The following is a 26,880-nucleotide window of genomic DNA, read 5'->3' on the forward strand; positions in this document are numbered from 1 at the left end:
ATGGAAGTTGTTCGTAACTCTGAACAAAATATTATGGTGGTTCTTTCAGAAGTTTACAACTGAACATTTACTTAATGCAACTTTGAAACTGTACTATGCAGAAGAAAAATGTGCTTTCCCTTTATTTTTTTTAGTAGTTACATTTAACACAGTACTGTATTGAACGCCGCCCCCCCCCCTTTTTTTTTGGCCTCTGCTGCTGCCTGTTTGTGTATTTCTGGTTCCAAATGAGGTATGAGGTTGACTGATCAGTTTGTAACTCTGATGTTTTTAACTCTGAGGTTCTACTATACTTAGAAATGAAAACTGGTTTATACATGCTTTTGACTTGTATTTTTGCTATGCAGAAACGAACTAATGGAATTCGAAGAAACTCCAGGCACATGGACTCAGGTTTGTTTTATACCTTTTATTAATTACCGTTTTGAATTAAAAAGGCAAAAGAAAGCTTCAAGCTATAACATCATGCTGTATCATGATCAGCATTACACTGCACGCTGTGTTGAGAACACATTGAACATTTTTCTGTTGGGAACCTAAAGTCTTGCACGTCTAAATCGATGGCTTGGCTGTATTTTCAAAGATATAGTCATATGACTGACTGAACTCCAGGCTTTTTTACATGCATGTTTATAAGTAGTGCTTGTTCAGCTTTGTTTGCACATTGAAAAGCTTCTGGGCTTTTGGTTAGCAGTTTCTCCACCCTTGTGTACTTTGCTGTTAAAAACAGGCAGCTACTGTATAAACCTTAGTTTCTGATCCTACAAAGTTCTCGGTGCTTTCAACCTGTCTTGGGATTTATCCGTGCTTTGCTGGACTGGACTTTAGCTGCTCTCCAAAAAAAGGCATAAATAGTCTGTAATTTTACATACACCTTCGTAAAGGCTGTATTTTTCACTATAGTTTGTTTGATGTTGTTATAAAATCACGAACACTGGCTCTTAAGAAAATTAAGGGTTTAATTACAAACTATGTACTAACTGGGTGAGCATCTCCTCTGGAGACCAATTATTTTTCTGAATAGACTATTCAATAGTTCTTCTGTTTAACACTGAATTTTTTTACAGTAATTATGCTTTTGTCGTTTGTATGTTTCTTTTCACAGTTTAATTACTGGAGATTTGTTATGTGTATGGTAATAGTTATTCTGAATAAAACTAAGTTATTGTTAAATGTTTCTAAATGTAGATACCTGAGTACAGTTTGAGTAGAACACTAAATGGGCTAGCAGCCTTGCACCATCTCAAAACCTGGTAAAAGCTGTGTGTTTGCTGAGGAGTAAGTGTGCTGGTTAGGCTGCCATCGTTCCCAGTGTTCAGCTGCACAGGTTCTAAATGTTGTAACTACTTGAAACAATCCACACCCTTCTTACTCATGTCAGATTATGAGATGTTTTAGAAGGTTTACGGTTGCTTTGTTGCCTCTAGCCAAAACTTGCTTCACTCTGCACTTAGGTCAGTCTGTATGCCTTTCTACTCGAGGAAACTGAAGCCATTTAAAAATAAGTTTAACTTTTAATATGTACTGCTATTAGAAGGGGCAGCATGAAGAGTAACAAGCCATTGGCCTAGTGGGGCTATTGTCTATTTACTCATTCAGTTATACAAACTGATGTATTAGGCATATTGTCCATGTGTGTGTGAGCTCTCATTTAGGCTCGAATGTTTAAACTTTGCTGTCTACTGTTAGGCTCTCAAGTCCCTGCGTACGCACTTAAATATAAGTAACTTGAGTATTTTCAGCTCCCATTGAAGTCAGTAATTATTGAGGTCCCTTATTCAGGAAGGTGGCTTAAGCCGGTGTTTAAATGCCACTGAAGTCAGTGGGACTTAAGCACATGCTTAAGTGCTTTCCTGAATCCTAAGTTATTAAGGCCGAGATCTCTGAATACCTTATTCTGCAGGTAGTTCTGTTGAAGTCCAGTCAACGTTAGTATTGATGGCAGACTCTGGTCCTCAATTGTTTTTTGGAAGCCAGTGGAAGTTCAGGACCTCTGAAAATCATTCTACTATTTTTAGGTACCTAAATTTATGTCTCCTGGTTGAAAATATTGGTGAAGAAATCTTCATACTTCTGCAAAATTGATTCTGCTATTACATATATTTGAAATAAGAGCTAACAAAACATAGCTGAAAACTACATATTGATCACATTCTTCTGTATAAGCAATGTGGCAATTTTCAAATTAAGTCATAATAGCAAGGTAATCCCTATCTTATTTGTATCCTTGTAAATGTACTGTTGACTGGTGGTGTTTCCATCAGATAACAGCTTCTCTCTCTCAAGGCAATGTGCAATCAAGAGAACAACACTTGTAAGAGACAGATCAATTATTTGAGACATACATTACTACAGTGGTGCTAGTATCTTTTCAAGAACACAGGATCATAAATCTCTGAAAATCCTAGCACTACTGTGATATTTCTGTTGAAAGTGATAGTCAAGGTTAAAGTTACCAATTAAACTTTAATACACAGGCTTTAAAAATTGCCTAGTCTAGTACGTGTTTGAGAGGTCTGATGTGTTTTGCTCCCCACAGTGTTGTGATACTGAAACATGGGCCATATTTTTAACAAAGATGATATTTGCTGTTTTTCAGTAGCATGTCCTTGCAATGTCCAAATATTAGTTGATATCAGCAATAGGTACTCTATGTAATCATCGCTCTTTTTAGGCAAATCCTCTGCTGTAGCCTGCTGCTGTTCTGTGTCTGGCTATTTTAAAAATAACAGATGTCTATGGTAGGTCCCAACCTAATAAAAACTGAGTTGTCTTTGGAGTGTAAGGACCACATTCTAATCCGGGTTACACTATGCAATCCCCAGTGACAGGGATTTAAATCAATTAAAAGGTTGGAGGGGAGACTCTGGGCAGTATATGGCCCCCAGGAAGTAGCAACAAGTATGAAGGTATTGGAATTTTCACCTGGCTTAAAGTAATTCTGCTTCTTTTTCTGGCAAAGCTCTTACTTTGGTGAAGAAAGATCCCTACCCCCAGCTGTCCTACCCTATAAACAATAAATGGATAGTGTCTGTTTTTCTCTTCAGAGATTGTGGTTGCATTTGGCAGATTTCTTTTAGAGTTAAAGATATTCACTTGTCACTCTTTCTGCTGCATAAGAGGAAAGGATAAGAGACGGGGGGCCAGAGGGGCAACAGATAAGAAAGGGGAGAAGCTGGTAGCGGCTAGAAGAGCCAGCAGAAAGGGAGTGTACCTAGACCTGTGCAAAAGAAAAGCAAACTGAAAAGCAAAAACATATGGTCTACTATTTGATTCTTTCCCCATGCCTTGTGGCTTCCCCATGTGGGTCCAGTTGAGGATGGCCTTCACAGTGGTCTATCCACTGGTTTTTAGGGGTGCCAGGCTTGGCATTCTCTACATTACACTGCAGTTAACAAAATGGGTGTGCTTGTGTGTATGTGTTACTGTCATATTTATGCATATCTATAAAGCAAGTAAGAATTTGGGTCCAATGTTTGAATTTTCTTTATAATACAAAAGATTAAATGAAAGTTTGTAGGAAAGGGGATTTAAGATGTGATTTAGGTTTGAAGGAAACTTTGCCTGGAATGGGAAATCTGAAATAACTCTAATTTTTTGCATTCTGAAGAGGGATCCTGCAAACCCTTATGCACATGTTTTACTTTAAGCATGTACATTAGCTGACTTAATGGCCAGTAGGACTATTGACATGCTTCAAGTTGAGCATGCGGATGAGGATTTGTATGGCTCAGGGCTTATTTTGTTAAAAACATGCACTGTGCTGAACATCTATAATGTCTTTTTGTTAATAAGGAAAAATTGTCATAAATAGCTTGCCCCCCCAATATTTGTAAAAACACAGTTATTCTCTTTGATATAGAACTGGTATATTGCAAGTTTGTTGGCTGTCCCTTTTTATTTCCTGGTATAAATAGAGCTAAAAGGTAATGGATTCACTGTTGAGTGTTTTTAAACGAGGTTCACCCTAAACCTTTATGCTAATAAAAATATTGGGACTTTAATTTCAAAACCTGTAAAAAACATATTTCATGTCAGTAGGATAAACTTGGCAAAAATGGGAACACTAGAAACCTGTACTTCAGATTTGTTTCAGAGAAACTTGAAATCTGATCTGTGAAAGAATGCTATGGGAAACATGTTCTGACTTTTAAAATAGCTGATTTTCTTGTAAGCATGGATTAAATCTTGGAAAACAACCTTAGTTTTGGATTGGGGGCAAAATGAAGATTTGTATCTCATGTTAATGGCAAGAAAACCTAAAGAATTCACTGTAACATTTCATCTGATTTCCAAATATTTTACAAAATTGTGTATGTGTGTATGTATCTGGTCAATGTCTGGTCTATACATGCTTTGCAAAATTAGTCTTTAATACTGATTATACACCATTAATAAAGGAAAGGAACTGAAGGAAAGTGTGAGGTTATTGCTTGAAGAACATACATTTTGGCTGTGCAATGGGAAATAAAGTAGCAAAGATATGGTTTTTTAAACAATAAGATATAGCGGGAGGTTGGTTGGGGCATGCTTCATGGTATCTATGCACATTAGACTGTGAAATCTCATAACCCAAGTCTGGTATTGTAATTCCCTATGTTATTTAAATATAAGCATTGAAAAGAAATATTCATCTGTTTTTATATATTATAGTGAATGTATATTTTTCATATTAGAAAAGTAGGAAATATTGCAATATATTTTAAATGATGTTTTCCCTTCCCAAGTATATGTCATAAGCATACCACAGTGTTTGGTATCATGTTTCAACATAATGGGACATATTTTGCCCTGTGATATATATATCTGACTTTGATTCATTTCATTGGGGGCCTCACCCAGCATGGTATATCTAAGAGTAAAATCTTGTCTTATTCAAATGTTTAGATGTCCTGACTTAACTGTAACCTCTTGCTAAGCATTGACACAATTGTTACGTGCATTGAATTGCAGCTACAGCTGCATTCTATTTAACTATCGCTTTTCATTACAAATACTAAATTTCTGCATATCTAATACTCTTGTCTGCGGGACCTATCTAGGCAAAAATGTGCAAGCTCTTGAAGGCTCTGGATGATTGCTGAATACAGACTTTTGCCATTTACCTACAAACACAACACATCCCATTACAAGAAATTAGCTTATTTCAAACAGAATATCATTTGCAATCAAGAGGTCTCATAGGACAGTGGAACCAGGGGTACGCAGAGGTCTTCCAGGGGGGTACATTAACTCATCTAGATATTTGCCTACTTTTACAACACACTACCAAAAAACCCACTTGCGAAGTCAGTACAAACTAAAATTCCATAAAGACTGACTTGTTTATACTGGTCTATATACTATACACTGAAATGTAAGTACAATATTTATATTCCAATTGATTTGTTTTATAATTATATGGTAAAAATGAGAAAGCAATTTTTCAGAATAGTGTGCTGTGACATTTTTATATTTTTAGGTCCAATTTTGTAAGCAAGTAGTTTTTAAGTGAGGTGAAACTTGGGGGTACATAAAACAAATCAGACTCCTGAAAGGGGTACAGTAGTCTGGAAGGGTTGAGAGCCGCTGTCACAGACACCAAGCACAGGATCTTAGCAAATAGCATCCAATAGCAAATAGCCATAACTGAAGACAAACACCCACTTCAGTCTGTGGTGGCAAGAAGATTATGATCCAGCCTGTCAGACTCAGATTTATCCATAGTGATCTACACATTTATGACCTCTGGGTTTGATTGTTGTAACTCATTACAGATAGAAATGAAGCCATATACCCTGGAAAAACTTTAACTGGTACAAAACCTGTCTGGTTATTAACCTGGGTCATTGTGAATATGTTATCATCATGCTCGCCACAGAATATAGAATCCAGTTCAAGGTCTCCGTACTGATATTCAAAGCCCTGCAAAGCCACAATGGGGAATAAAACCATCTATCTTACTCCCCTATGCACTCAGCACTCCCCATGTCCAGAACAAATGGGTGGGGAAGGGCAGGGATCTGGTGGAACCTTAGCTTGCTCCATCTTCCCAACACTGGCCAGGTTAGCTGTTGTGGTAGGGTTGTGATTTGCTGCTGCAATAAACCAGCAATAAATTACAAGTCTCTCTTCCCCTAAGCAAAGGGAAAGCAGCAAGGAAATTGTGTGTTAGAGGGTGGCTATATATTATGCCTCAGACAGCCTTGGGTGTGCCCCCCAAAAACTGAAGTAGTCACACAAGACGCAGATAGGTGCTTGTTTTATCTTGTTTTATTATTTAAACCTCAAGAAAGCCTAAGGGCCAGATTCCAATCTCTGTTGCGCTGATATAACTATACAGTAACATAACTAAAGCCTTCTATATGCCATTATACCAGTGATCAGAGACTGGCCATAAGAGTAATAGCTGGGCTCAGCATCCTTACTGAAGACTGATGGATTCTTCACCACAATGAATTTCTGTGGATCGCAGTGTGAGAATAATTGGTGTAGAAATCTGAGGCATTTTGTAATGTTTTAAATTTTCTCAACAAATTAGATTGGGTCATGAATATGGATATTACTTTTTAAATGTATAGACCTTTTAATAATGAATTTTATGTTCTTAATGTTGTTGAAATGCTGTATTAGATAATATGGATTTTCAAAGCACCATACCAGAAGTATAATATTAAAAGACTATGCTACTAATTAGATGTGCTGCTAAAACAAATTGCTGAATGAGACTAGTAGTTCAAACATACTGTGTAGGTCTGATAATAAACAAAATCTTACTGCCAAAATATTACCAATCCAAACAGGGGAGACTAGAATAACAGGCATCTTAAAAACAACCATTTTACTTTATTTATACCATGGTAAACACAGAATAAAGTTAGGGCTATACGGTGCGGCAAAATGTACCACAAGGGTGTGATCTGTAAAATGCTCTAACTGACCCGTGTAGACCCTGCTCTCAAAAACAGTGATACTCAGACTGAGGCTTGCGAGCCGCAGTGGCCCTGCAATGTGTCTCCTGCAGCTCTTTGCAGTAACCAATCAGGATGCTTTTACTATGTTATTAACCAGTTGAAGTTGATAAAATAATAATACTTGGTTAGACATTTTGCTGTGAGAATATATATTTACTGTTTAAATAAGAATATATCATACCATAGTAAAAGAAACAACGAATTCATACTACTGTGCCTGTTTTGGGTAATGTTGATCGCTAATTTGGCTCCTGAACCACTGAGGTCTTAGTATCACTGCTGTAAAAGCTACCTAGTTCCCTTTAATGTAGTCCCAAACTCGGACTACGTTAATGCAAATGAGGTACCTTTTAGAGCTGAGCAGTTAGACTGCCACATGTTAGCGCACACCTTTAGTGCACTGTGCCAGGACTGTGAAGACAAGACCTTAGAAAGTGCTGAAAGTATTCTCAAGGCCATTGTAGAGACTTGAAGGTATTCTTAAACTTCTACTATTTTTGGAAGAGTAGGCTGCCTAATAATTAGCAGCTATGATAAAAACAGAACACATACATTTGCATATTTTACTGGAGATATTTTTTCACACTATGTAGCTTTAGACTTGCTAAGTTTTCACTAAAATGTTTCATTGTAATAGAGTAAACTATTAAAACTGAAAAGGGCTTTGACACGCATTTAAGAAATTTGTTTAACTTTTATGCTTTATCCTATATACAACATTATTCAACTTCACTGTAATATTTCTATTGACAAATCTAACAATACATTTTGTATGCATGGGTAGAACATCACAAGTAGGTTGCAATTATACATAAGGAAATACTGAATGCTTTTGTATTCCATAGGTAATATGGAACATAATTATATTGTTGGTTTAATTTTCTAGGCAGTGATTTTCCTGAAAAGCTGTCTGGAAGTAACACAGGAAAAAGTTTGCAAAATATCTAATTTTATTGAGGGGAAAAAGTCAATCCCAGTGTTAGTCTATTGTTGTTCCTTATTTTGCTCTAGGGCATTAAACTCTGAGCTCTGGTGCTCCTAGATCTGGCCATTCAGGTGTAACTTTACCAGAACATCGTAAGGTCAGCTGTCTTCTGACACATTTGTGTGTAATATGGGTGGGGTAAAATGGCTCTACAGCTGTTTTAGTGAATTGTTACAGCCCCATTTCATTGAATGCTGTAGCATAAATAGATTCCCCCAAACGATTCTGTAAGAGTGGTGTCTCTCACACACTGCAAACAAAGGAGGAGTTAGGATGTGTACCACCCCTAAGCATGCTGAACTCATCTGGTCAAAAAGTATATGCTGTCCTACCCAATTAAATATTGAGCTAGATGGCTGTTAACCTATATTGTGATTTCTCATCTCAGGGTTTAATACCACTGCTACTTTTGCTGTAGCACTAATGCTAAGTGTAGATATTTCCTCTTCCCAGAATAATGATGGCATGATGGCACAAGAACCAACTTGCCTAATGCCAAGATATTTTCCAGTAACTCATATCCAAAGGCAAAAACAAGTTTTTTCTCCATGTGAAGTGTTTCAGTCTGGGTTTCTTTTCCTTTATTTGGGTTAATGTATTTTTAATAAAAATTGTTTTGAAATTCGTGGTAGGGTGGGATGTCATTTACCTGAGCACAATGGATATATTTTATTTCATATATTTGCATAGCTCCCATTTACATTTATGTATCTGTCATAGGCATTTTCAATGTGCCTGTTGCTTTACTATCTAAGCAGCAATCTAGCATTAAGAGCAGAACATAGCGGCTAGGGTTCATCCTTTTCTTTTAATTAAACATCAGAAGACCCAGATGCCAAAATATGAAACATATTTATTTAGTCAAACTCTTCCATTTTTCTGTGGTTAGATTGCAAGATTAGGCTGCAGGTGAGTAATTAATTTTCTCTAACTTTTTAGATGTACTCCTTGGAGCTGTTACTTTGCTTTGGTTGACTAACAGATTTTAGTTTCCTCCCACTGAATACGGTGTTTACTCCATGTTCAGCATTTTTAATGTACGCCAAGGTCAAAGTTTTGCTAAACCCTTCTTTTAGGTCCATAAGCACACTATATTAACATAGATTATTCAGTGCAAAATGTGATATCTAAAAGGGAGTTGGCACACAGAAGGGAGTGGGGGAAGAGATTAAAGTGTAACAGGCACAAATGGACATACAAGTCTAATCTATGAAAACCATAGGATACCGCTTTTCAAAAAACAATACACACACATAAAAATGCAAGTGTACAAATTAAAGATGTCCCAGAGTTGCTTTTATTCAGTATTAGAGAGACAAGGTGGGTGAGGTAATATCTTTTACTGGACCGACTTCTGTTGGTGAAAGAGACAAGCTTTCCAGCTTACACAGAGCTCTTCTTCACCGTTGAGAAATGTACTGGGAGTGTTACAGCTAAATACAAGCAAAAGTCATTAACACATATTTCAAGGGACCAATCAAGGTGAAGTTGTCTATTAACACCTCTCCAGTCACTGTGGTCAGGGGAGCTTGGGAGGGTTTTTAAGTGGGTTATAGATGGTTGTAATAAGCATAAATCCAGTGTCTCTATTCAGTCCTTGATTTTAGTAGGTAGCAATGTCATGAATTTAAGATATGAATTTAATTAGTGTTGTCAGCTGGCAAGTAGAAAAGAATGGCACGTCAGCAAAACTGTTATTTACAGGGACTTGTAAATCTCCCATTAATTTGCAAGGGCAGAGTTGCCCTTACCTGTATATTTCCATGTTTGTTTTTAATTGTCAGAGTTCTATCATTCTCAGAAAGCAAAACAGAGATAATAAGGGAATGAATTATAATAATCATAAAAAGTCACTGAATTTTAATATTACTCAAAAGGGTATGGATTTTTTGTGATTCATTCATTTAATTTGATCACTACTGAGAGTAATGCTTACACAAAGAATTTAGGAAACATTGTAAAAATTTCTAAGGGCTAAATTTTCCCCTTCTGTGGGAGAAGAAATACTGCTAAAACTCATTGAGGAGAATTTTGCAGAATTGCTGCTGTACCCTGCCCTCATCAGGGGAAGGTTTTGTGACCATGTCTCAGGGAAAGGAAATGGCCTTCAAACCTGGGAACCTGCTGAGAAATTGAGATGATTCTCAATAGAGAGCTTGATCTATACATCTTTTTGGGCTTCCTGCTACCCATGCTTGTTGCACTAATACTCCTGCACTGAGTCTACCTTCGAAGCTAGTAGGTTTTGAAGGAAGCATGCCATACAAGATAGTTACCCCCTATGTTAAGCATGGCAAAGGTCCCACAAATCCATGGATTCCTAGCTGACTGGTGTTTGCCCAAAAAGGCTTTTATAGGTAATAGGGGGCATGTTGTAGAAACACCAGTTGCCTTTCTGGTAAATTTGGAGTTTTTCTGTCTTTACAACATCATTTTGTTTCTAGAGAAGTTACCAGTTCTGCCAGTATTCCTTATTTTAGTTATAGGGAATTGCTCTAAAACTGGAAATAACTTGGTAAGGCATCTAATATATCTACCTCTGAGTGGGGAGACTGATTTGTTAAAATGAATAGTGTAGTGTAACTGATAATTATTATTTAGTGTTTTTACTTTTCACATTGTTAATCAAATTTACTTATTTTAAAAAAATATTTGGGATTCATTACCTTTACATTAGGACACATTACATTTACATGGCTATTCCTTCTGGTAGATGAACCCATAATGCTGTTATGTGAGGCCTAGTTTCCGTTGCATGATAGAAATATGGTAGACTATGTAACAGCATTACTGGTAACTAATTTCCCTTTCCAAGGCACATTATCTGTTACCAAAAGAAAGAAACGAATTTCTGTACAGGTGCTAAATATGTAAACTGAAAACAACTATCAGAGGGTATTAACTTTGTGGTCTGTGTAAAAGGAACTTGGTGCTTTCAGTTCAGATCATGGTGGATAAATATCCATGTCACAAGAAGTACCATCATAATAGTCAAGGCCTGAAAAATGTACCTGATGCTTTTTAGCTCGTGTCTTTCTCTTCCTTCCTTGGACCTCCTTTCCTTTCCTGGCTGCACTCCATATTTTCTGTCTTATTTTGCTATAGTATACTAGGATGCATCATTTTCTGGCTTGGTTTCTGTCTCTCTCCCTTCACTCCCTTATGTCCATTCTTTTCCTTACATTCTTTTATTCCTCCCCTATCTTTTTGTTTCTCCTTCTTTTCTTTCTTTTCTCCCCCATAATCTGTGTAAAACTGACTCTTTCTTAGTACCATACGTCTCAATTTCTATATAGACTCATCACACACACTCTCAAACACCTCCACTTATGTACTACTTAGTTGGAAAGATACCCCTAACAGCTAGAAGACTGTTAGCCAGAGGTTGATATGGAAAGTAGTGGGTGCTCTAATGTCCAGGGGCAATGCCCAGGTTAGAAATCTGTAATCTTCTGACATCCACTCTTCTGGCTGCTGGGATTCCTACTAGGATGCTGTCAATGGGCCTTTTTAAGGGGATCCATCTTTCAGACTAGCTATTGAGTAGTAGCTGTCTCAGTATTGCCAAGCACAAGCATTCAAAAGTTACAAGTCAGCCCTCTTCCCTCCCCCACCCCCAAAATGCTATTGAAATAAAAATAATGAGATTTTAAAAATTATGCATTTTGGTTTTTTATTTGTCTTTTGGTTTTTGAGCTTTTGGGTTCACATATTCAAGCTTGTCTCTGTAACTGTAAGGGCTAGTTCCTTAGTACTTAGAATTCTTTCTCCGTCTTTTTTTCTTAAAGCTGGAGCTTTAAGAAAAACACTAAATACAGACTTTCATAATAAAAGCATGAGAGCTGGCAATAACTGCAGGGTTGGATAAGTCTGAAGACCCGTGAGGAGCCTCATGGCTGTTGCAAAGGATGTCCATATTTCACCTGCTCTCTTCAGATACGTTTCTGAAACCGTGGGAGTGCATTCACTTTTCCACTCCTTTCCCGGCCTCAGGTTTTGATGACTTCTCCCCGGTGAATATTCTCAATGTCTACCCGTACTGCTGCTCCAGAGCTTTCCCAAGCAGGAGTAGAGCGAAATCGACCTGTTTCTTCTTTAAGTAGAGTCACTGATTTGAATGTACGTGAGGATGGATTAATGAACCCTTTTATCCCTTCAGGATGGTACCTTCAGGTTAATGCTGGGGCACATTTCCAGGGAGGTGTGGGAAAACTAGTACAGCTGTAGCCAGACTTTGCTCTCCAGCTCTGTCATAAGTGTTTAACTTTTTCTTAATCTTTAACACACAGCGCTGAATTAAATAGTAACTTCATTATCTGAAGCATTGAGAACACCACCCTGTTCTCACTAATCTTTTGGGTTATTCTTTAACCAGCCCATGTGGGGGAGGGAAGCATTTAGAGTTGCCACCCTGTTAGTTCAGGTGGTAAACCTGAAAGTCTAAAGCTGCTTTTGAAGTGCTTCCCCAGTTGAATTTGATGGCAGCGGATTGTATGAAGTATGATATATCAACAAAGCCTTCATAGGTAGATGACAGCATTCCTTCCAGAATGACATGTGACTTAGACCAGTGATGGTTTGCTTGAAAATTTACTGATCTTTACAGTATGATTTATGATTACAGCACAGCAATCGCCTTGGATTCACACCATACGATCTCCTTTCCACAGCTTTAATGCTTGTCCACTGTAGGACTCTGGGCTTTTGCTTTAGCAGAACATTGAGTTAAATGAAGAGAAGGTAGAAAGACTGAAAAGGAAAAAGATCCCATAATCTAAAGATTTAAATCCAACACTGATTCTGTGCACCTATGTTGCATATGCTACTGTCTACTTCCAGTGGTGTTGATTTTAATACATAAAGCCCTATGTGGTCTAGATCAAGCAAAGTAAGAGACATCCAATGATAAATTCCTTGATTTGAACTCAGGGCCACTTGAGGGGAGGGCCACTTGATGGAAAGACCTCTGGAGATAACTGCCCTTGTTGGACTGCTGGAGTCAGTATGTTGTCCTTCAAGGCATGGTTGATGTTCCCTCTGATTTACCCAATGTTTGCTTGAGAGAGGGTAAACTGATAGTTTCTGTTTTATTCTCCATAGGGTTTGAGTGGTTGATGGTGACTTTATCTTGTAAATTTCCATCTGTACAGTTCGAGGGTATTCCTTTATACTGCTTATTGTTGATTTGTTATGTATTTTATCTTAATTTTCTGTTCTTCGAATGGCTCTGCATATACCCATTTATGAGTACTGGACCACATTGTGATGCTTTATGGTAGAACTTCTAGCAGTGTCCCTTCAGCATCATGATACGCTGAAGGCGAGGGTATGAAGCGGGCAGAGCTCCCTCACCACCTCAGTTTCTTCCATGGTTGGATGGATGTGACTGCTCTTTGGAGTTGGAGTTTCTTTCTGCTTAGAAATAGTTAGTGTTAGCCCATTTATTATAGTTAGTGAACTAATAGTTAACAGTTCCAGATTACAGTGGAACTGAAGAAACAGAGGAAGCCAGGATTCAAGAAATGCACTTCTTGTCTGGCTGTCTGCCTGGCATCTGATGACTTAGTGTGGTGCCTCAAGTGCCTGGGAGAAGGACAGTTGCTTTCTGGGTGTTCAATCTGCCAGACCTTTACTCCCAGACCCTGTAAGGACAGGGAGACTTGTTTGCAGATTTTTCTTCTAAAGGAAGCCTTTGAGACTAGACCCTCTGGACCAATCAGTCCTCAGATCCTAGGTCTAAGACGTCAGTCTCTGCCCCAGTGACTACCAGAGCCAACGAACTGCAGGGTCCCCAGAAGTCGTAATCCCTGTCAAGGTTGGATTCCGTTCCCACAGCTCCCTCAGTCAAGCCCCTGAGGTTACAGATGCCTGAACTGAGGGCCATCTGCTCTGGTTCTGGAAGAGAAGTCAAGGGACAGTTTCGCTACCCTTACCAGTGCCCCCAGTGATCCAACTCTGACAGAACCCCTGCTGCTGCAGGACCAGGGCTGGTCCCGACTTCCACTTGCAGATTGAGGAAGATGGAATTGATCACTGTGTCAGAATCTGCGCTTTAGTTGGGGATTGGTCCTGCTTTGAGCAGGGGGTTGGACTAGATGACCTCCTGAGGTCCCTTCCAAACCTGATATTCTATGATTCTATCACCTTCGACTCTGTCTGTTGAGCTGCCAAAGAAGAAAAAGGTATAGAGAAAAAACGGCCACTCTTAGCAATGCCAGTTCCTATGCATCACAGCTGTTGCATCTGCATGATTTGGAGAGGACTGCTATGGTTCTGAAGTGGAGATCTGTTCCACTCATCTATAGTAGCAAGGGAGATGGATTCGTGTTTAATGTCAGATCTGAGGTTGTCCATGTTGTCAGATCCTTTGTTGATTACTGGATCGGTTCCAATTACATCTGCAGTTGCAGAGAGCTCTGAAACCGTAATAGCCCAGGTTCACCTTTCAGCTCTGATTGAGTTGTCAGTTCTCAATGGGAAGCATAGGGTTTCCAAAAGAAGACATGTTTCCCCAGTTTCAAGATCTTCTTCCTCATTCCCCGTTAGGAAGAAGAGACTAGAAGACGCTGCTGGACTTACTCCGGAGTATCCTGTTTCCTCCTTCTAGGACCCCTACAGAGTCTCAGAAGCATTACTGAAAAGTCCAGTGTACAAATGAAACCAGTTCTGTCATTTAGAATGTCTTAGATTTTATAAATATTTGCTCGAATCCTGTCCACTTTGTCAGGGTTCTCCCACCTTTTTTCTCTCCTATGTTACGGCTACAACCCTTTCTCAATGGAGCTTGCTGGACACACAGAATATATTACTTTATGAGAATGTATTTACATCAATTGCCCATTAAATCTTTTATTCGGAAAGGCAGATGCTATTGTTAAGCACTGAGTGCAAAAGAGAAGAACTTAAACTCCTTCCACTACTTAGTTTTGTAATTTGTTCTCTATAAACCATCAGTGGATATATCTTCTGTAATATGTGTGTGTATTTGTGTAAATGTTATAAATTGTAATTAAAAGCAAAACTAGTCAGAGAGCCCAAATGCCATAAAACTGCATTTTCAAAGATTTCAGTGTGCACAGTTATTTAGCCCACCCCTCCATGAGTACTATTTAAATATATGCGCAGTGCTGTCCACATTATGATTAACCACCCGTTTTGCTGAACTGACATATTGGAAAGCAGGGCCTTCTCCCATTGTCATGCTTTTAATATACTTTGAGTCACACTGCACATGAGCCCTGCCTGTCATATTCTTGTTGTTACACATTTTGGAAGCCACTCCTTATTATCATTATGCTTGTCTCAAAGCAAATAATCAACTTCCATCCGAAAGCATCCATTGCCTGAGTGTACCAGGACATTACGCTCAACAATGTATACAAGTTTAGGCTATATACAAGACCTGCAGCCTTGTACACCTCATGGTATTCAATGTCTTGTTTTCCACAGTGAAGTCTTCCATTCATGTTCTCAAGATCCTGTCTGCTAAAGCGAAGCTTCTTTCCCCTTTCATTATATACCATACTTTTCTTTAAAATGTACATGTAAGTGAACAGCCCACAAAATATACTACCCAAAATATAGGCAGGTGCTCTGGAATATCTGCTTAGTAACTCATCCACGCTTCATTCCCACTTCTGTTGCCAAGTTTTGCGTTACTGATCATCCACAACTCTGTCTGCTCTTGCCCTCATGACTCATCCTTTAATTATTTGAATTTTGTCTGTCCAGTTTAAGCTGTGAGCTCCTCAGGGCAGGTACCTGCTTAAACAAAAGCGTTTGTAAAGTTCTGCACCCCATGCCAGTATATTAGAAGGAATAACAGTCAATATAACACCTTCTGTTCAGCATCTGATAAATGCCATTTTGTGCTTTTATAGCTATGGCATCTCAATAAACCATATTTGTTAGTTCACATACCAAATAAGAGTCTCCTGTTTCTTAGCAAAGATTTAATAGCAGAAGTTTTTAGTGAAGGCTTATATTTCTAATACATCATTATTTGTAAAACTATACTATAGTACATTTATCAGTACAATATAAATTATTTAAGTTTCTTTGCAGTTGTCAAAGTAAATAAACAAAGTGCATGTTTTGTGGTATTGTTCTCTTTTTCATTTGTGTGTTCTTGTTAACTCCCAACAGTTAGTAATTTCCACTGTTAGTTTAAAGTACTGAGTTTCTTCAACATTTAGACATGACCCTGAAAACCCTTACTTAAGACTCATTCAAGTCACTTGAAGTAAAAAATGGTTGTTTGAATGTGAGTTTGAAATGAAATATGTACAATGAAATTATTCTTAATACATGCCTATTGAAAGAGGAAATTCCATGAAAGAGAAGTCCTAGCCAATCAGCGAAGAAAATCTATGTACTGTCTAATGTCTCCACCTTTCATACCATGCTCATCATTGTAATATTTGAATGCCTAGGAGCATTATTCATAATGATAATTCATTACCACAGCACGAAGGCGTGCATGTTACCTAGTTTTTCTCCTCTTTCTCTTGAAGCCAACCAGTATTGTATTAGGATTAACTGGGAAGTCAAAATACAGAAGAGGAATATTAAGATTCCAAGTACACGTCTGAATGTTGAATATAGACTGTCCACCTAAGTTGCAATTTTGCATGGGTTTTCTATTGCTTTAACTTCTCTTTCTTCCTCTACACTCCACATTTATTCATATGAGCCATCTGTGTCGTCAGTGATTAGGCTGTCCAACCTAGATTCTCAAAAGTAAGTGGGCTAATGTTAGATTCCTATTGGCCAGATCTACAGAAGTTTTCAGCAAATGCAATAGGGGTTGCTTCATTTCCCCCCACCCTCTTAAAAATAAATAAATAAAAAACTCCAAAAAATCTTTACCTGTGCAGAGACTTTTTTAATCTAGGTAATTTCACCTTGGAAGGGACTTATCTTGATGTTTTATAAATCCTAAAGTAATGTGTTGATGCAAACTAAAAGCTAAAATCAATGCTTGAAATCCCAAAAGTTTCTATGTGTGTTCTAACTTTGGCTAAAAAATAGGGTGTATTCTTATGACAAGATATGCTCATCAGGATAAGGGTATGCACTGTACTCAGTTCTATAAACCGAAGATACAATCTCTGCAAACTTGTTTGTACACACAAGATACCAAAAGGGCTTCTTGAGGTTGAAAAGTTTTCCATTTCTGATAAAGACATGAATGCTAATCAACTTGTGTTAGTAGAGAATTTTTCCCCTCACAGCTTGAGCTTTAGTTGCTTGCTGATGTATTTTTTCAGAAGTTGCTACCCAAAGTATGGCTGATGCAGTAAATGGTAACAAGTAGAAAATCAGTCATTACAAAAGTCCCAAGTTCCACAATTAGGGAGGATAAACTAGGAAGAGATTGACGGGGGACCTAGAGTGCTGCTTCAGGGAGGAATTTAAAGCACTACTGCACTAGGAAGTGTTGAAGGAGAACTGGAGTGAGTAAATTAAAGTTGAATCAGAATGTCACTGGGAATAGATTTAGGATTGCAAAGAATTTGAATTTCTGTAGTAGATTTATCTGTCCTGGGGGATGGAACTTTAAAAGCTTTTATCTGTGTGGAAGTGGAGGGAAGGGAAATGTAAATATTTTTCAATTAGGTTTTGGAGCTATGTTGTAAATTTGTCAGCTGAGATGCGGGAATGGGATGGTGCAGCTCCCCCGCCCCCATATCCCACTAGAGTATTCTGTGCTCAGGCAAGAGAGCAATGCGGTGGTACAAGGAGAACCTTGCCAGGGAATCTTCTGTATAAATGCCTCCATGAGTGGAACTTTAAACAATTAATGGAGGAGAGCAGGAGCTGAATGTTAAATATGCAAGAAGCCAGATTTAGCAAATTTGTAGATTAAAAGGAACCATAATGAATGTAGGGCCAAGTGAAGGAGAACATGTAGTAAATGATACAGTGGAAGGATAACTAATCAGAAGCAGAACAAAAAAAGGTAGATTCAGAACTGATTCTTTAGGAATTGTCAGTATTTCTGTTGAAAAGGCATCTTGCCTGGACATACTGTGAGGTTCTGAAAAGTGTCTTACACATTTTTAAACTCTTCAAGATATGCAGAAACAATGACATTTGGAATCGAGAGAACCAAACATCCACTTAATGCATTGTCTTTCTGATGCAGGAACAACCACGTCATCGGTAGTTTTATCCAACATTAATTATATTCCTTAAATCCCCATTCTGTTCTGAAAAGTACCCTTAAAAGATGGTGTTAGGATGTTCCATCTTTATTGGCTCAGCATCTTTAATCAGTACAGTGTAAACAGAAGTAACATGTAGTAAGAATATATTTTTGTCACTGAAGTCAGAAGCCATGACTCTGAAGAGTCATCATCAGATCTGTGGAGTACAATAAGTACTGTTTTTGCATAGTCACCTTTCAGAATAGAATTGGCCATTAAATATCCTTTTCAAATTGGATTACTGCACTTTAATAATAGTGACTGGGTAGTTGGCCTTAGAGAGATTATTGACTTTTTTGTTTTTTTAAGTGTCTCAGAGCCATGAAATTGAGAACATAGCTGTTTGCTGTATTCCCATGCTTCTCTTGTTACCCTCATCATCCCATCTGCTTTCCCTCTATTGTTGTTGTTATGCTCACTTGTTGCTTTTTAAAAATCTTAAATTAGATTGAGAGCCCTATAGGGGAGGGGCCATGATTTTGTGTGTGCTTGTACAGTCCCCACCACAATTGGGTCTTTGGGAGCTCCTATAATTCAAGTGGTGGTGCTGATTTGAAAATCAAAAGCTTAAACTCACAGATTTAGCTAAATTCTAGCGCTTGGTTCCCAGTATATCATTATGTTGGGTCTTCTACATGATGAGTAAAAAGAAAAGGAGTACTTGTGGCACCTTAGAGACTAACAAATTTATTTGAGCATAAGCTTTCGTGAGCTACAGCTCACTTCATCGGATGCATTCTACATGATGAGTGATATTCTGAGTCACATTTCTGACACTTAACCTGAATAGTTACATACTTAAAAATATTGGAATGGGCTTCTCTCCCCAGTTAGTTGGTTTGTAGGTGGATGTGGTTTGAGAGAGTTACCCACCTGGGGGACTAGGATTGAAACAAAGTGGTCTGGTGGGAGGCAAAGCAGCCTGTCTTCAGCTCCAGGGGAGGCAGGTGCTGCTGAGCTAGGGCTCTGGCTGAGTTATTTATTTTATTTTTTTTAAAGAATGTGGTCTTACCTCATTCTTTCAGATACACTTGATGGTATAATATTAAGCACTTGGTCCAAAGTGCATTGAAGTCTATAGAATTCATTCTATTTCTTAAATGGCCTTTGGATCAAACCCCAAATATTTGGATGATTCCAGAAAATTCATGAAACAGTCTCCAACCATAAAGAAGGGATCATGAGAGAATCACTGTCAAACCAATCCTCTTTCTGATCCTCAAGATTCAAATTAACTTGCACTGAACTTTCAGTGCAAACAGAGCTCACCCAATGAGCCCTGAAAATAAAACACACTGTAAGCATAAATTCACCAGTATGCCCCATTCTCCTATATTTTTGTTCCATCATTCTCTATGATTAAATGATCTGTGACTAAAGCCTAAACCAAACTTTTGATTATTCAGGAATAACAGATGCTGAGGTCTGCTCTGACAGGGTTATCACTGGCACGAATGACTCCTGTTGTACGCAAGAATAATATTTACATGTCTTATTCCTCCTCGGGAATCTTTGTATCAGACTCTGATGGCCTTCAGTGCTGTTCATAGATACAGAGATGCTTTAATGCATATATGTAGCTTATTCCTAATGTATATATATTCTCTGTTAATACTCATTTTAAAACTAAAACTGTAAGGAATACGTGAGCCTTCTTCCTTGTCCTGTAATTACCAGAGAACATATTCAAATGTGTAATACAAGTTTAAATAAAGGTAAAGTCTGCACTGTAGCCAGATTGGTACTTTATAAAACATGGCTATGACAGACCTGCGTTTATCCCTTGATTTCTCATGAACTGAGATTCAGCTCAGTCTTTTGTGTGATCCGGTCTTGGCTGCTAAGGTGCATTCACGTGGAGGTTCTCAGAGTTTAGTCTGGCAGCCAGAGGGGACATGATTTCAGCCATTTGATGGGTTATGAAGGCCGATATTGCAGCTGTTTCTTTTTAAAGATCAGACGTTGGCACACTGATTTTGTTTGTTCGTATTGGGAAGTTTACTGGTGTAGACTTGTAAGCACTAAGGTAATACCTGGGCCCTACTGAGGTGAATGGCAAAACTCCAATTGATTTCAGTAGGCCATGATTTTAGCCTATTGCTGTTCTTTTGTTGCAGTAGTTCTATGTGCATTTAGATACATTCACAAGCACCTATCTTTGCACCAGATATATACCTCCCAGACTGTTTTCTGTGAATCTGCCAGACCTCTTTGGTACTGCAGCTGTAATACCCCACAGCGGTAATGTCTCTGGAACTATATTTTACATAATCCGTTTTAGTTGTTAGTCTCTGTTTCTACTGAAGATGTTTTGTACTTTCATAGTCCACTCAGTGAGGTGTACCTCAGAATATGTTGCTGAAAATAATGGGGGTTACCAACATTTAATTTGAGTATATAGAAATTTGCCTCTGTACTACCGTGAAACTCAACTGAATTGTTTATACCTGCTAATCTACACTTTTTTAAAATTAGTGATAGGGTTGTATAGATAACTTTAGAAAATAAAATTCAGTTGTTGGTGGAAACAGCCTCCCTTCCAGATGTTCTGGATGTCTCCTTGTGTCATTGGCATTCAAATGCCATTTACTCGGCACTCTCCCTGAGATTCCTAAGGAGAAATATAGATTCCCCGTTGTGGGGCGATTGTTGGGAATTTTTGAATGTTCTGTAATCAAATGTCACTGAGAACAAGCTGCTTTTAAAAATATTTGCTTTGATGGTAGAATTTATAGATGTTTGAAACACATACTTTTTTCTTGCATTATAATATATTCTGCCACAGTATAATTCTAAATCACAAATTTCCCACCCATACACATTATTTACTCTTGTTGATTAGCTATTTTTTTAAATGAAAAGTTTCTTGAAGTTTGTGTTTAACAACAAAAAATTGCTCTTGTACTTTCCAGATAAATCTATCCTCTCTAATAATGTATTTTTAATCAAGTTTAAGAAGTTATTAAATAGTTTAGGACTCCTTTGGAAGGATACCAATTTTTAGATTTCCATTAGTGATATGAAAAATATTGCAATCCATGTTCAGTTGTTTATGAATGTGGAGCTTTGGGTCCTGTCAACTCAGTGCTATAATGTGAAGCCTGTCTCAACTCCTTGTTTGTTATCTCAGAACCCACATAAGTGTTCTTGTGATAGCTGTCATCTTGGCTGATACATCAAGACCTCCAGAGCCTAATGTCCAAGCAGCTACTACAGCTTGAGCTAAAAAGCCCAGGCTTTCTAGCAAGGCATATACCTGACTCTCATTTTCTGTGGGCACAGAAAGGGATCTGTATCACACCACTGGGTTATATTTTCCTTTTTGGACTTTCCTTAGCAGGGCTTGGTATATACTTTCTTCTCTGTATGAACTCTTGTTTGTGAAGTTTTTACTCCTGTAGTGTGTCCTTTGAAAGAATGCTGATTTTTTAATTATTTCAAAGACAATGGGGGAGAAGGGGAGAGAAAGGGTAGAATGGGGAAACAGCTAGATTCCAGATATGAAATACAGCTGTAAACACATTTCAGTATTAGCCAGCTAGAAGTGCTTCTAAGTTACTATACCAAATCAGCATTATTTGACACAGAGAAAGCTAAGCACAGTTTTCTGCACACTCCATCCATTTGCCACCATTCATAGATTCATAGATATTTAGGTCAGAAGGGACCATTATGATCATCTAGTCTGACCTCCTGCACAACGCAGGCCACAGAATTTCACCCACCACTCCTGTAAAATACCTCACACCTATATCTGTGCTATTGAAGTCCTCAAATCGTAGTTTAAAGATAATCCTCCAGCAAGTGACCCATGCCCCATGCTACAGAGGAAGGCGAAAAACCTCCAGGGCCTCTTCCAATCTGCCCTGGAGGAAAATTCCTTCCCGACCCCAAATATGGCGATCAGCTAAACCCTGTATGGCGATCAGCTAAACCCTGAGCATATGGGCAAGATTCATCAGCCAGGTACTACAGAAAGTTCTTTCCTGGGTAACTCGGATCCCACCCCCTCTAATATCCCATCACAGGCCATTGGGCCTATATACCATGAATATTTAATTACCAAAATCATGTTATCCCATCATACCATCTCCTCCATAAACTTATCGAGTTTAATCTTAAAGCCAGATAGATCTTTTGCCCCCACTGCTTCCCTTGGAAGGCTATTCCAAAACTTCCCTCCTCTGATGGTTAGAAACCTTCGTCTAATTTCTAGTCTAAATTTCCTGGTGGCTAGTTTATATCCATTTGTTCTTGTGTCCACATTGGTACTGAGCTTAAATAATTCCTCTCCCTCTCCAGTATTTATCCCTCTGATATATTTATAGAGAGCAATCATATGTCCCCTCCACCTTCTTTTAGTTAGGCTAAACAAGCCAAGCTCCTTGAGTCTCCTTTCATAAGACAAGTTTTCCATTCCTCGGATCATCCTAGTAGCCCTTCTCTGTACCTGTTCCAGTTTGAATTCATCCTTCTTAAACATGGGAGACCAGAACTGCACACAGTATTCCAGGTGAGGTCTCACCAGTGCCTTGTATAACGGTACTAAAACCTCCTTATCCCTACTGGAAATACCTCTCCTGATGATCCCAAGACCACATTAGCTTTTTTCACGGCCATATCACATTGGCAGCTCATAGTCATCCTATGATCAACCAATACTCCAAGGTCCTTTTCCTCCTCCGTTACTTCTAATTGATGTGTCCTTAGCTTATAACTAAAATTCTTGTTATTAATCCCTAAATGCATGACCTTACACTTTTCACTATTAAATTTCATCCTATTACTATTACTCCAGTTTACAAGGTCATCCAGATCCTCCTGTAGGATATCCCTGTCCTTCTCTAAATTGGCAATACCTCCCAGCTTTGTATCATCCGCAAACTTTATTAGCACACTCCCACTTTTTGTGCCAAGGTCAGTAATAAAAAGATTAAATAAGATTGGTTCCAAAACCGATCCCTGAGAAACTCCACTGGTAACCTCCCTCCAGCCTGACAGTTCACCTTTCAGTAGCACCCGTTGTAGTCTCCCCTTTAACCAATTCCTTATCCACCTTTCAATTTTCCTATTGATCCCCATCATATCCAATTTAACTAATAATTCCCCATGTGGCACGGTATCAAACGCCTTACGAAAATCAAGGTAAATTAGATCCACTGCGTTTCCTTTGTCTAAAAAAATCTGTTACTTTCTCAAAGAAGGAAATCAGGTTGGTTTGTCACGATCTACCTTTTGTAAAACCATGTTGTATTTTGTCCCATGTACCATTGACTTCAATGTCCTTAACTACTTTCTCCTTCCTTAACTACCTTCTCTCATTCATTGCTATATGCTTCCATGCACCCCAATCATTCTCTCCACGCCTAATTGAGATACAGCTGAGGTTCTGTGGTACGAGCTTTTATAGAAGGAAGAAAGCATATGCACATTTTGGAGTAATTTCCATGATTCGTGTTAGTCTTCATTCTCTGGAAAAGTATAATCTTTTTTCTATATATTAAAATTATGGTGCAGATATAGCTCCTTCCACTGAAACTTTTCAGATCATGAATGATGCATACATCCTACAGATTCACTGCTTTTACGTGTGTAATCAATACAAGTTATCTGTGCCATGTCTGGATTTGCTGGGATAACCAGAGAACATAATCTCTGTGACTCAGACAGTCCCATTATTGGAGGAGGGTTAACACAGGAGAGACTTTGACCTGCTTTTGAAGTTCTTTATTAGCTTGTTATGGTAGGTCTGCCTCTTGAATATGAAAATCAGTTTATAGACCTTGTGAAAGCATCTTTTAGTGGAGTAGATATTTTTACATTCTCCATCCTGTTGTGATTCCGGGTATGCAATGTGCCAGGTAAAATAACTTTAATAGTTGGTCATTGTATTTTCAGTTTGCCGAATTTTAAATTTATGTCTCCTCTGTGCCTGTCTTGTGTTAAATACATTACATGTTCAAAAATTACAGGAACAGGTAAAAGCACATTAGTTTATACTGAACCTTCAATTTCAGCCTACTGTAAGGAAAACGGTTCTTTTTTAATTTATATTTTGTTTTAAAATGCCAATAATCATAGACCTGAAAATTTTGTTTTAAATCCTTCTACTTTAGCTGCAAAGCAAATTTCAGAAGTTAAATTAACATGAGGTGTTTGTAAGTAAAAACAAAAAATATTCATTATTTATATAAGCAAATATGACAAGTAGGCTCGTGTAGTCAGGTGATATGCTGAGTTCCCATAGCTGCCACTGAAGTTTTCAAGTGGGCAATGAGAGTACTCAGTGCCTGTGTCGCTTGGGATCATTAATCCATGGTCCAGTGCGTTAGCCAGCTCTTTTAGGAAACTTCAGTTTTGGCACCAAAAATTTATGAGACTGAAAATATCACACAGAGTTTTGTTTCAATAATAATTAAATGAAATCACATGACTCAAGAATAAGAACCTGAGACAAAGCCCATGAAAGCCAATCGTATTCTTTCTGGTGACTGCAATGGGTTTTAGATCAGCCTCTTGGAGGCCAAGTGCTGCAGTCTCATGTTAACAACTCCCTTCTGCCATTGTAATTACTGTAGCATTTGGTCTTAACAGAATTAAGCATGTTTAAACTTTATGCAAGGCACACAGGCATGATATATTTTAATGTTGATAATACTGTGATATCTTTTAATGTTGTTAATCCTGTGCTATCTTTTTTACAATTCTGCTGTTTGAGACAACATGGAATTTCTTTAACACTGTTGGCCTGCTGAGCATTCCACAACTCCCACTTCCGTAAATAAAAGTTAAAAATCAGGCTGCATCTGTTAATTCTGCGTGCCATGATTGTTCTGACCTTTCTAATGGTTGAAATTCTTATTTTTAATAAAGTAGGATTCCCAGTGAAACACATAGTCAAGTACTCCTTAATGCCTTTCTAGTGAGATTGTCACAAAGAGGTAGTGAAGTGCTGTATACGCAGACTGTAAACATTTGATTGAAAAAAAGCTAAAATCACTTGATTTGACATTTTGTAAAACATAATTTTTAATGTAAGTTTCTTAGTCTTGAAATTAGGTCTCAAAAGTGAGAGGCCAGGACATGCTGACAGCTCATTGACCAAGTACGCAGTGCTATCTTCTAAGATATTGCCACAGGGAAACTTTATTGTATTAGGACAAAGTTATCAGCCTTGTGAATAGGTACTAATCTATACTGCTGCAAACATTCTCTCACTCATATGCAACACCATACACAGAAGGCAAAAATGGTTGATGCTGAATCAGTTGTGTAGTGCATTGATCAATATGTATTTTGCAGAGTGGCAACCTGATTAAACTGTTAAATGAAGCCAGAATTGGTATTTCATCTAGCTGGGATGAAGGCAGTAAATTTTTTTTAAGTTTAGGTGTCTAATTTTAGATGTATTAGATAATATAATCAATTTGATGGAATAGTTATTCTTTTATTTCAGTCCAAGTCACATCATATAGAGTTGGTATTATTTTGCCTAATATTTTGCCTAATATTTTGTTGGCTTGAAATTTAGTCTTACTCATTGAAAATACTGTTAGATTATTTACTGCTCCATAAAGTACATGTTCAATATATATACAGTAAAACCTCAGAGTTACGAACACCAGAGTTATGAACTAACCGGTCAACCACACATATCTTTTGAAACCGGAAGTACGCAATCAGAAAGCAGCAGAGACCAAAAAAAAAGGGGGGGGGGGCAGAAAATACAGTACAGTACTGTGTTAAATGTAAACTACTAAAAGATTAAAGAGAAGGTTTAAAAATATTTGACAAGGTAAGGAAATTGTTTCTGTGCTTGTTTCATTTAAATAAAGATGGTTAAAAGCAGCATTTTTCTTTTGCATAGTAAAGTTTCAAAGCCGTATTAAGTCAGTGTTCAGCTGTAAACTTTTGAAAGAACAACCATAATGTTTTGTTCAGAGTTATGAACATTTCAGAGTTACGAACAACCTCCATTCCTGAGGTGTTAGTAACTCTGAGGTTCTACTATATAATATAATTCATGTGTATGTGTATTTATCTGTGTATAGAAATATAATGACGAACTTTCTAAACAAAAAATGGAAAGCCAAATTCTAGGCCTGTCTCAAAAGCGGGTTTATCTCATATTTCTCAGCAGCAAAACAGTTGATATCTATCAGTCCAGACAAGTGAACTGTGTTCTTCCACGTTTGCTTAGTTCTTAAGAGCATTTGACCTAAAATGGTTCATATGATTACAGCAGCATGGTATATCCAATTAATTATAGGAACCTGTAACATCCCATGTGTAGTGATAAACAACCAAATTAGATTAAAGTATGTATCAAAGACAGATGGAAGAACTGATCTTGTCTCATGCTTGACTTATGTATGTCTTTTTTGCCTGTATACCACATGACATTGTGATTAAAAAAACTAGAATGATATAAAATGAACATAGCACACGTTACATGGATTAATTGATGGGTCTCAAGATATAATTGTAAATGGGGAATAATCATCGAGTGGGTGTGTTTCTAGGGGGGTCCTGCAGGGATCTGTTCTTAGCCCTACACCATTCAACATTTTTATCAATGACATGGAAGAAAACATAAAATCATCATTGTGAACTTTGGGAAAAGGTAAATAATGAGGAGGACAGGTCATTAATACAGAGCAATGTGGACCGCTTGGTAAACTCTGTGCAAACAATAATATATGTTAGGGGTAGTCCATAGACGGACAGTGGGCCA

At 37.9% G+C, this 26,880-nt stretch overlaps 1 protein-coding gene across 3 annotated transcripts in view; it reads left to right on the forward strand.

Moving 5' to 3' along the window:
* The window catches only part of VAV3 (vav guanine nucleotide exchange factor 3), a 264,162-nt gene that overhangs the window by 196,252 nt on the left and 41,030 nt on the right, over positions 1 to 26,880 (forward strand). For all 3 annotated transcript variants that reach the window (XM_048861085.2, XM_048861086.2, XM_048861087.2), the window contains one exon: positions 348 to 393. In XM_048861085.2, the coding sequence (XP_048717042.2) occupies positions 348 to 393 (46 nt within the window). The remainder of the gene's footprint in view (positions 1 to 347; positions 394 to 26,880) is intronic.

The sequence above is a fragment of the Caretta caretta genome, chromosome 8, assembly GCF_965140235.1.
Source record: "Caretta caretta isolate rCarCar2 chromosome 8, rCarCar1.hap1, whole genome shotgun sequence".
Classification (NCBI taxonomy): Eukaryota; Metazoa; Chordata; order Testudines; family Cheloniidae; genus Caretta; species Caretta caretta.